General features: G+C 33.3%; 1 protein-coding gene across 1 annotated transcript in view; it reads right to left on the reverse strand.

Annotated features, from left to right (window-relative positions):
* Positions 1-961: 961 nt before the first annotated feature.
* The window catches only part of LOC111050416, a 70,056-nt gene continuing 58,822 nt past the window's right edge, over positions 962-12,195 (reverse strand). Inside the window, exons 23-31 of the mRNA XM_039435704.1 lie at positions 11,221-11,412; positions 10,038-10,139; positions 9,726-9,856; positions 8,848-9,037; positions 6,086-6,176; positions 5,150-5,269; positions 4,331-4,444; positions 3,431-3,508; positions 962-1,974 (exon numbers count right to left, since the gene is read on the reverse strand). Of these exons, the coding sequence (XP_039291638.1) occupies positions 1,831-1,974; positions 3,431-3,508; positions 4,331-4,444; positions 5,150-5,269; positions 6,086-6,176; positions 8,848-9,037; positions 9,726-9,856; positions 10,038-10,139; positions 11,221-11,412 (1,162 nt within the window). The 3' untranslated portion in view covers positions 962-1,830. The remainder of the gene's footprint in view (positions 1,975-3,430; positions 3,509-4,330; positions 4,445-5,149; positions 5,270-6,085; positions 6,177-8,847; positions 9,038-9,725; positions 9,857-10,037; positions 10,140-11,220; positions 11,413-12,195) is intronic.

The following is a 12,195-nucleotide window of genomic DNA, read 5'->3' on the forward strand; positions in this document are numbered from 1 at the left end:
GAGCATTGTTGTCAGGTGTACTTGGAAATCTATATGACATAGAGCGCTCTACCTGATCTCGGATTGTATAGCACAAAAATACGCCTAGAGGGATTTTGAAATATACATCAAAATTGTTACAATCGGAAGATATTGTTGATTAAAAACTAAAATTCATCAAAATTGATTTTTTCTTCAAATTTTACTCATTTTTGAAAAATTATAACAAAGTACTCATTGGAGATAGAGAGTTCCGAGTGATCTCATTTTTTTCAGAATTATATAATCTTTGAGAGATTTGGCAGAAATAGCTGAAAACTGGAAAATGAGCCGAAAATACGAGGTTTTTGGGCTATCTTGTATCTAGCACAAGGAAATCTTGCATGAAGAAATTGGTTCTGGACTTCTCTTATGTACCCAAATAATATATTAAAAATCAGAACTACAATATAAATTGCAAGCACACCCCCTTTTTTATGTCTATATTGACTGGACTAATAGTATCATCCATAAAAACGTAGGGCGATAAACGATGTTTAAAAACATCGATGTTCAAAAACATCGATGTTTGACTTGAAATTTGAAACTTAAGGTCCTTACAATATAAGGATCCGACACGAACAATTTCATTCAAATGCAATTTAAGATATCGGCTAAAATGTTGACAAAAACAGGGTTTTTCGTGGTTTTCTCGAAAACGGCTCCAACGATTTTGATCAAATTTATACCTAAAATAGTCATTTGTTGTTTTCTATCAACTGCCATAAGTCCCATATCTGTAAAAATTTCAGGAGCTCTGCCCCATCTATGCAAAGTTCGATTTTAGTTTCCGAATTATCAGGCTACAGATAAAATTTAAATAAAAAAGTGGAAGAGATTTAGCATGAAAATCTCTACAATTAATGTTCAGTAACATTTTCACCTAAAATTGAAAATAAGCTCGAAATGCGAGAAAATGTGATTATTCAATTGCTAACTGTTGATTCTATTAAGAATTCATCGATGAAAGGAACTTTCTTTTGAGTTTCACATGATTTGATTTCCAGCCAACTGTACAACCAAAATTTGTCATAACCTATTTTTAGAGCTTCAATCTCAAAGTTAAGTTTACATAGTTCAGTTGAAATTATGAGTTTTATTATTGTATTGGATACATTATTCACATCTCATATGTTACATAAAATATGAACTTTTCAACAAAATTAATGACATACCGTATTATACAGTCATGTTGTATACACATTTTTACATTATATATATCTACTTAAAGTAGAATAGATTATTAATTTATACAGCGATTAAAAACGTATAACTCAGTCGAAGAGAACATAATTATTATGTTTAATAATTACTAAAATTTTCATTAAAAATAATAGAAATCTATTCCAATTCGGTAAATCAAACTTTCATTTACGACCATCCCACAATAGATATGTAAATAAATATAAGGGTGGCTCTTAATATTAGTTGGATACAACATTTCTATTTTATAAATATATATTTATTTCTATTTTAGCTAATAAATTGATCATTACAGGTAGCTTTACTAAACAAATTAATAGAAATTATTAACGTATACAAGTATAAAGAAGAGAATTGTTGCATGAATAATATCCAGTAGAATTGAGGAAAAACTTTTTGAATGAGTTTGATTTGATTTTAATTATGAACTTTTGCATTATAAGCCACGAATAATGCAACCTCAATTGAATTAAATAATTGATCAATTATTGATAATTATTAATTAATCACTAATTATTAATTTAATTCATAGGTTACGTAACAATGATTATTTCATAGACAATTTACACTCAAGAGTAATGAAATAGCAAATATGGAAGAGTGTGAAAATTATCGCATTAGGAGACTGTCAGCAAAGTTGTTGATTTCAGCTTTGGCATAATCGAAATGTTTGTCCCGAATCACCCTAACCACGCCGCAATGATAACCAATTGCAAGGTATGTGAAGGCTTGTCTGTTCGGATTGAATGAGATCTGCAAATCACAATAATTGATATGAAACAATTGAAAAATCTAAAATCTTGACGCTTAACGTTGAGTTTTATCAGCTTTTGATAACAATAACAAAAATATTGTTAGTTAACGGTTTTATATTCAAGTGGGTTTAAACACAAACTTCTAGTAAATGTTTCTAGACTAGTCGTTTCGATCGAATGTGTAGTTCCAAGCTCATGTCTTGGAAGTAACTATCAATCTATATGTATATATACATATGAAAACGAAATGGCACTGGTTCTCTTACGCACTCATTCTAATCAACAGATCTAAAAATCTACTGGACCAAATACATTCAAATTTGACATTGTATGTTCAGTTGGTCATTTAGACTCGGATTTGAAAAAAGTTGACATGTATGTTACCTTGGCCATCTAGAACGAATTTGAAAAAAAAATCCAAAGATAGGTCCGAAATCTGCTTTTTCCAGCGTTTTCTCAGTTTTTTCAAGAACTAATTGTCAAAAATATTCAAATTTGGCTCAAATGAGGTATGAATATGTTGGAGTATTGAAAACGTTTTGAAATAACGCCTAGGTTCCGCCCAGCATCGGCGGGTTTTTAGCGTTTTCACGCGTTTTTAAGATGACTTAAAACTACGCCCTGTATAGACGCTTTTACAGCGTTTTCCAAGCGTTCATCATCGTTAATTCTGCGTTTTCACAGATTTTTCAAGAACTAAATAGGAAAAAAAAATTAATTTGGAACAGAAATCCAGCTAGGGTAGAGACATTGTTTTCTTTATAAAGGACTTCTTAATCACGCCGAAGATACGCCCAAAATTAGCGGTTTTTCAGCGTTTACCAGTATTCTTCTGGGTTTGACTTTTTGACGGAAGAAAGCAAGCTCAAATAAAAAATTCAGGCGAGCGAAGCACTGTGTGCTGATTCTTTTTTTTGGAAGATCCAGCCGGGGGGTCCAGGGGGCGGAGCCCCATGGCTAGACAGATATGGCGAGCGGAGCGAGCCTGCCGGCTAGTAGTTCTATAAAATTGAATCAGTATCTCATGGCCAGTAACATACCATTATCTCATGACTAGTAATTTATGATTTATGAACAAGCCAAAATAGATTGAATGTGCAGTTCATTTCAAAATTCACGACTTTGATTAAGTATCAGGTATCAACGATTGAAAAGAGTATAACACTAAAATTTAAATATACCATTATTTGCCAAACATACTCGTATTAAGAGGATTTAAAAGAGCTCATAAATCCAACGGAAGAACGTTTTTGCTATTAGTACAGGCAATAATGTATGGTAAGATACTGGTCATGGGATACTTGACACTGGTAAGTTACTGTTCATGAGATACTGATAAGTTGAGATGGAATGTGACCGTTCGGTTAGTAAAGAACTGAGATAATTCTCCAAAAGTTTCCTCTAGGCTAGACTTGAGACAAAGCATGCATATTAATGAGTTGCTTATTGCTCACCTTATTTATCGATTTGACGGGAAATAAACATTTTGTAGCACTTTTTTCCTTGCCAGGATTTTCAGTAGCTCCCTGGTTCTGAAAATAAAAAAGTATATTTCAAACATTCAACAATAAATAATTAATCTTATGTAGTATTGATAGATATTAAGAAAGGTGAAACAATATTATAGCTAGCTCAGTTTCCAGTAAGCTTACTTATCTTCTGGTAGCATTAACGATGCATTAAAGAAAAACTCTAGGGCCAAATTCACACAGAAGTGGCGTGATGAGGACGTTGCATGGACGTGGCGGTGGCATAGCGCTGACTGTTTTAACTCCATGTCGAGTTAACATATGGTTCAGAATTATGATATGATAGAAATTACCTCAACTTGATAATGTTTTAGAGATTTGATAGAGCTTCAACTCTAATTGTCCATTAAGTTTAATAAAGAGTTCTAGAAAACGCGCAGTAACCAATTATAAATTTATCACCACTTGAAGAAAAACAAGTTTAGAATTTATTATGGAAAGTTTTTCCTTTAAAGACCACTATGTACATTTGGAACTGTCTACTACCATATAGAAAAGATAGCATAAGAAGAAAGACCATGATATAGAGCGTTTATGTTTCAAATTTCACTGTCAACTCAAGCCAATAGTCTTAATAGTTATTTTTCGTAAAGCTATGTGACGCTGTTAGTCCCTCGTCATATTAAGCCGTTCTTACACTATCACCCGGCCGAAACAGTATTATTCAGTAGTCGACAGTAATTGGCTCAAGTTAACAAAAAATCTGCTTGAAATTTGGAACATAAAAGACCTATACCATGGGATATTTTATTATGCTATCTTTCCTCTGTAGTACAACTATGTAAAACTGCGTAAAAAATGAACCAATAAAAGAGCTTATCCTACCTCAGTGAAGACCAGACCATAGTTCTCTGCTGCATCTTTGTAGTTACTTGGACCAGATGTATCCAGTTCTCCTTCTGAATGGAGTTTTATCAATGTTGTTCTTGTTGTAGCTTGCTGAAAAAATTATTCCGAAATTTACTATTCTGAGTAAATTTACTATTCTGATCCACATTATTCCACAATTTTCAGAGTGAATAGACTTATCATTCGATAGAAAATGTAGATTTGCAATATTGATCTGAAAACCAGCAATCAATGAGATTGAATCTTTAGGATATTTTGAATACAAATGAGACTCCGGGATATACAAAATCTAAAAAAAAAAAAAACTATTGAAGTGAGCATAACTTATGAATATAGTATTGGTGGTAAAACAAAAAACATTTCAAAAGTGTTTAAAACGCTCAATATTGAGAATATATAAAAAATGGAAACACCAGAGATTTTGTTATTTTACTGAAAGATAAAAAACATACTCAAGTTAAAATGCACTATCAAGACGGATATTTTAAAAATATTTGGGACTTCAGTTAAGTCAGTAGGATAATGTAAGCATTTCAAATAATTGAAATGGTACTACTGAATAATAATAATTATAATAATAATAATAATTCGATAATAAACGGTACACACACATACTCAGTCATTTTTAAGAGGGTCAGGCTTTCTAAAGGACTAATGCCACAGAACTTTCATCAATATCTCTATGGATTCAAGGCACTTTATACTATAAGATAGTATAAGTGCAGTGTACTATCATCAATGGAGTATCATGAAAACGTAGGTGAACTTTATTCAAGATAGCAACACTGAACATACCACCGAAGCTCTTTTTGTTGATTTATCAATGGAGAATAATTGATGGGGATAGACAATGCGGATTTCACCGGTTTCACTTGCCATAGCAATCGAATTTGACCATTCGCTGGCAGTTACACTCTGAAAACAAAATTACATAATATTAAAAATATTACATTCATTGTAAGAGTATTTTCTCGAGTATATTATTTTCTTTTCAATGTTTTTAAAATGAACAGTTGCTTGATTATTGGTACAATTGCCTTGAAAATGAATTCAATATGAATAAAAAATATTATCCACAATAAAAGATCAGTTCTAAAAGTTTGAAAACTTGTTTCACAGCTAATTGAATGAATTCAGCAGAATCCTGATCGATAGTTGCTCCTCACTCCCATGAATGAACTCCGTATTTAGCATGAGTAACATGTTACTATTAATAAAAATGAGCAAAACGATAATTATTCCAGATAAGAATTTCAGTATCTTGAATGTCAAGTAGTTTATTGAGTTGATCTACACCTTAAATACAGAGTTCAGCAAGAAGTTATGGAGCATCAAGGAGGGTGGGCTGAATATTTTCACATTTCTCAAGTTTTATGAATCTCGGGGTAGCATTAGTTGAACATCCATTACTTTTTAAAATGATAGTCTTCAAGGGAACACAATTAAAGGTCTTCACTAATGCTATTTTTTGTACTAATAAATATATATTTTCCTCAACTGAGTTTTTACAAACTGTTAGCTAAACATTAAAAAAAGGTTCGTGTCTAAGTAAGATGATTTTTAAATGTGAGCTGTGAATATTTTACTTTATGAAATATGTTGATTTTTAGAAACAAGCTTTTTGATTTTGAGCTATTATAGCAAGTTCAATTTCAATACTGAATACATTAAACACAAAAATATAGACAAAATTTGGGTTTGTTTCAGTTAAAATAAATTCGATCAACATACCCATTGAGTATTGTCTACAGGTATCCAAGGAACAGTTTGCAGATAAAATAAGTCTCTGAAATTGTTCAAATGTAGGTGACTCATCCCATTCCTGTGAAAAATAAACAATGAAATGAAGGTTTTTAGCTAATTGATGTTCATAGGAACCACTGTATTTTTTATTGCGATAAAATAGGCTATTATTTATATTGACATTTTTGGTTTGTTTATCAGATTGATTTCTACAGTTTTGCAGATTTAACGCCTAGTGAGTGGGGAAAAGAGATCATACTCATACTAGTATGAGTGAGTAGCCAAAAAATTCGCTAACAAGTCACTGCGTTTCATCGTCTAGATCGAAAGAAAAAAGCATGCGATGGAGAGAATACGGATACACAACAAGAAATTAACTTTGTACACAATAGGACTTTTAGAGAATGAATAACTCATGAATATCAACATCAATGATTCAAATTTTATCGAGGTGAAAACATTATAACCAAAATGAACTGTTATTTCAAAATCATTTAGATTCTTGGTGGTTGATACTTGAACGTATCCCTTTTATCCATTTTGTTAAATTTTTATTTCAAGACTTTTTGTTGTAAACATTAATTTTATTCATTAAAATGATGCAATTGGAAGAATTTCCTTTCATTTTCTTTCCTCTCTCCACAGCTAAATTACATTTCTTCATTCTCACACCACTTCCAATAACGTTTCCAACGCGAGTCCCAATTTATTTTTCATTTAAAATGCTTTTCACAGAAGCAGCATTCATTCTTTTTTCCTATTCAAACTCACTGTCATACCGGGTGATTCAAAAAGGAAACTTTTTATTTTTTCTACAACTTTGAAAATTCATATGAATCTTATCAAACAAGGTACAGAGCTGGTTTTGGTGTTGTTTTAAAGAAAACACTCCAAGTGTTGACGCACGTAGTCCGCTAGTGCCTGGTCGCACCGCACAAGCGCTAGTGGCAGTTACGTCAAAGATGGCCTTTACACTCTTTACTGGACCCGAGCGTGCTAGCTGTGTGTTTTGGTTTGAAGAATCAAAGTCTGCGACAGCAGTTCAGCGTAATTTTCGTACCAAGTGCACTAAAGATCCTCCTAGTGGGCCTACAATTTATGAGTGGCATAAATGTTTTGTAGAAACAGGGTGTTCAGTAAAACATACAAAATCCTCAGGTCGTCCAAGCACATCTGAAGAAGTCATTGAGCAAGTGAGACAAAGTTTTATCAAGAGCCCTACGAAATCGAACCGGCGTGCATCTCGAGAGCTTCAAGTCCCACAATTGACAGTTTAGCGAGTGTTGAGAAAACGTTTGAATTTGAAACCATACCGATATTCGCTTTTACAAGCAATCAAAGACACTGATAACATTGCCCGTAGGAACTTCTGTGTGGATATGTTGAATCGAGTGGGTGATGATGAACACTCCTTGGACAACATATTTTTTTCTGACTAGTCAACTTTTCATTCAAGTTGCAAAGTTTACACACATAACTGTAGGATTTGGGGCAGTGAAAATCCGCATGAAACAATGCAACTTGTGCGTGATAGCCCTAAAGTGAACGATTTTTGTGCGTTGAGTAAGAGGAAAGTGTACGGCCCCATTTTCCAAGAGAACCATCAACGGCATTATCAAGGTAAAACACCTTGATATGTTGGTGACATTTTTGATACCACAGATCGATGAGGATGAGCGAGAACGAAATGTTTTCTTTATGAAAGATGGCGTACCACCACACTATCTGACTGGCGTCCGGTATTTTCTCAATGACCGCTTTCCAAAACAGTGGATTGGCCGTAATGCGCCAATAGCATGGCCCCCTCGTTCCCCAGACCTAACAAAGCTGGGTTTTTTCTTGTGGGGTTTCATAAAAGATATGTGTACATACCTCCTTTGCCAGCCACTCTACCTGAACGTAGAGCAAGGATTTGCGCTGCTGTTGAGCAAGTTACACCTGAAATGCTAGTGCGAGTCTGGGAAGAAATCTACTATCGATGGGATGTCTGCAGGATAACCAACAGAAGTCACATAGAACATCTTTAGTTTGAGGTGAAAAAAGTAAAGTGATTTCCTTTAAAACAAAACCAAAACCAGATCTGTACCTTGTTTAATAAGATTTATATGAATTTTCAAAGTTGTCAAGACCTTTTTGAATCAGACGGTATAGATGACTCACAACCGTGATTACTTGTTGGCTCTTTTGTAATAACATTATCACTCTTCCTAGTACTTATTCTACCTATATGACTCAGAGGAGATTGTGATAAAATTCAACTATTCGCTCTATTTATCCCCGAGGTTGTGCGTACAAGTTTCAAATTAGTATTTAAAGCATATATTTTGTTTGTCTCAACTATTTTGGTTCTGTCTCCTCAGATATTTCAGCTCCATTAAATGTAATCTTGCAGTTCTTCACTGTCAATTCCACTTTGATGAAGAACGACTTATTTTAGTAATCTTTGGTAGATTACTCAGTCATTTCAAGATTTCTCCAATAAATCATTCCATAAAAAATTCGCCTTTTGAATTCCAAAAATGGAATTTTTTATTGAATTGAGCTGAAACATCAGAACACTCTGATCATGATATTTTCATATGAATTTTGACCTGGATAAAATTTGAATCATCAAAGTTGAAAAGTGCCAAGACAGAATTTTATTTATTAATGTAACATTTCTATGAGTTACAAAATTTGTAACTAATGGCAAATTAAAGATAAAGCGTATTGGAACAGTGGTTAAATGACGGATTGGTTGGATGACTCACGTGTAGCCATCGTCATTGACGCTGACAGCGCAGAGCCAGTTATTCAACCACATGGCATCCCTGATTGGCGTTATTTTTCTGCAAGTTGAAATTGGCGCTGATGTATCCAACAAGTTCCAAAATTTCAAAGTCTTATCAAGTGAACTTGACATCAGAATATCTCCAGTTTTATTTGAGATGAATTGAAGTCCTGCAATTGAAAAAATTTACATTTACAGTAGTAGTCTTACAGTTTCTGTTCTTTATTACAAAATAGTTATTTTCTAGTTTCGGGTGCTTGGCACTCTTCAAGCTGTATTAGACTCTTAGATAAGGTTGGAACATGATAGAAAAAAAATGGTTGAAAGTCCATCATTAATGAACATTTTGAAAATTCAGGGGCCTCTTAGTTGTTATACTTGTAGGTACTTTTAGACATTTGCATCACACACACATTCATAAAAAAGCTTGATAAGACGAAGTAATATGGTATCAATTCATATTTATTTATTTTATTCATTTACAATGCGAATGACACTAATGTAATAACATTGGGAGATAAAATAATAAAATAGTCCTTGTGCTATTTTTCTTTTCCAAATTTATAGGTGACAAAGTCCAAGATAAGGTTAGAATTTTACGTGTACAATTTTTATAAAATTTTCGTCCAAAATAAACATGAACATTTGAAACTAAACTTGATAAAACTCTTGTTGGCCATTTATCATAGACAAATACAAGCAGTTTCGAGTATTACAGATTTCGCGCTCTCTTGCTAAGAATAACAAATCATTCTCTGTATTCAATTTGTATTTTCAAATTGTAATTCACATTTATACTTTAGAAAAATAAATGTGTCAATTTTGCAGCAGAACAGGAGAAGGTATTGAGTTTCATACCTGTAATGCTCTCGGTGTGAGCTGTGAACACTTTGTAGGGATGGATTTTTATGCCATCTCTCAATAATATACTTGATGTAGTGATATTATACAATGCGATGGTTCCATCGATGAAGCCAACAGCAACAACACTGCAAAATAAATAGGGTTTAAATCAATTAAATTAAATCAGTTAGTTTATCGAGATCTAGATTGTAAACGACATTGTAATTCTGATGTATTTTTTTAAACAAATTTCTAATAAATGTATAAATAAAATAATGAAATGTACACAGGATAGGACTAAGCATGATAGAAAAACGTTATACTCACTTGAAAGGGGAATCAGACGACCATGTAATTCGAACGCATTGAACAGGTTCATCGTAGGGTGGAGTCAACTCTACCACAGGTGTCAATTTGTAAAACGGTTTCCTGCAATAAATAAAAATGCATATAGATTTCTTTCTATTAGAGTTTGAGGTACCATTTTACATGCACCACTGTGATTGCAACTAATTTTGGTGAAATGTTTTCTTCTGTTGAAGCTTATGTAGGCCTAATCCATGTAAAAATGATTGATTTTAGACAATATTTAGATAAGACAATAATTGGCCACCATAATCAACACTTTTTTACCCATTCTACTTTTTCTTTCACCAACTAGCCGTACTTTACGACTCCATGGAACAGAATACCAAAGAACTAGACTACTTTATTATCTAGGAAGAAAAGTAGTACTCACATATTTTGCTTCAGAAAACAGAATACAAATATAAAAATTGTATATTCTTTTCTTGTTCAATAGAAGCCCTCAACCTCTCCAAAAGTACATGTCATCTATTATTTACTTTGTCTGCTTCTTGGCAGCTCCTTCACCAATTAACATTCCATAACATTTATTGTAACAAAATTTATTCTGATTGTATTACTGTGGCACAAACTGATTGTATTAGGCATTTGGGTCTAGTAGTAGTTGAGAAACCCTCTTCGTATATGTAACTTACATTATCATTATCTCCATCATCTGCACCAATAAGCCCCATCCAGATAAAATGATAGGAAGTACAATAGTACCGCAATAGGAACGTAAGATATATACTTTCAATCATCAGCTCTATCAATTTTGTACCTACTTTTACTCTGCGTGGGTTTCTATTAGCTTTGTAGGTTATTTCAAAGAGCACCTCTCCAAGTAAAAGATGATATGAATGTTGTCATGTTACGCATTAATAGTTACTAAATTTGTTGGTCTAGGTGGAGGAAAAATGTAGTGTGATGAGTTTTTTTCCTCTCAGAAAAAATCCTAGATGTAAAACAAATATTTTTTATCAACTTAGTTTATCATAAAATTTAGCAGAGAGGTCACACATACATACTACCGACATTTGGTAAATATTACCATAATGACAAGAATATAAAATCTTACAAACATTGTCAAAACAAGAAAACCCGTCTAACATTGACCACCATGCAATCATAACCAACATAATAGATTATAAAATAGATGAGGTACCCTGTTTGAATGGTGACTAGAGGCACGCTGTAGATGTGGGCAATGCCACTGGAGAAGGCGACTGCCAGCAAGCCGAGTCGGCCACTGTCCGGCTGATGGCAGCCTTCCGGACACCAGCTCACGTCCCACGCTGTCCCCTGGCTGTGAGCTATGCCGATGCTCAGAGTCGGCCAAGGCAAAACTGAACTGCACCTGTTTCATTTTGCATCATCAATACACTGAAACGGGTCAAAAACTGTACGGACTAACAATAAAATTGCCAAATTTTAGTTCTGTCAAAACTGAACTAAATCTGTTGACCATGCACAAAATCAACATTTTTGCATTATGAATAGCACTCGTTCATAATAATATATACTGAAAGGGGTCAAAAGACTGGCAGTAATATTGAGAGCTAATCAATGAAAATTTCAAACATTTTATAACTTACTTGCAACAATTTATGAGAAATGGTATTGATCAGAAATGAGTGTTTCAAATCAACAGTAAAATATGAAGTTTGAATTTCAATTTGAAAGAAGATCGCAGATCTCTACTGCAACTGTGAGTTTTTTTTTGGAAATCTAAAGAATAATGCTGGTCAGAGCATCAGGCTAAAATTTTACAAAACTATAGCCGAACAGCTAGCTATACGGAATGCCTGGTAACGTGGATCCGGTTGCTAGATGACAGTTTTGTCAATGAACTGGTTTAGTGATATGAAAACTCTAGTTTTGAAGAGTGAGGAAGGACGTGAATGTTGTAATTATTTTTGACTTGTTCATTATTGTAAACTTCCAACTGAACAGTGACAATTGGAAAAGCACAGTAACAACAATATAATAAGTTACAGTTGTGTTGTGTGTGGTATTTTTCCAGAATGAAAAACACAAATAGAAATTGTCAACCACTTTTTAAAAGTATTTCTAGTTGTATTTTCAATTTCATACAATTTCACAATTCCACAATTTCTAGTTGTATTTTCAATAAGATAAG

This window comes from Nilaparvata lugens, chromosome 1, assembly GCF_014356525.2.
Source record: "Nilaparvata lugens isolate BPH chromosome 1, ASM1435652v1, whole genome shotgun sequence".
In the NCBI taxonomy this organism is placed as follows: Eukaryota; Metazoa; Arthropoda; class Insecta; order Hemiptera; family Delphacidae; genus Nilaparvata; species Nilaparvata lugens.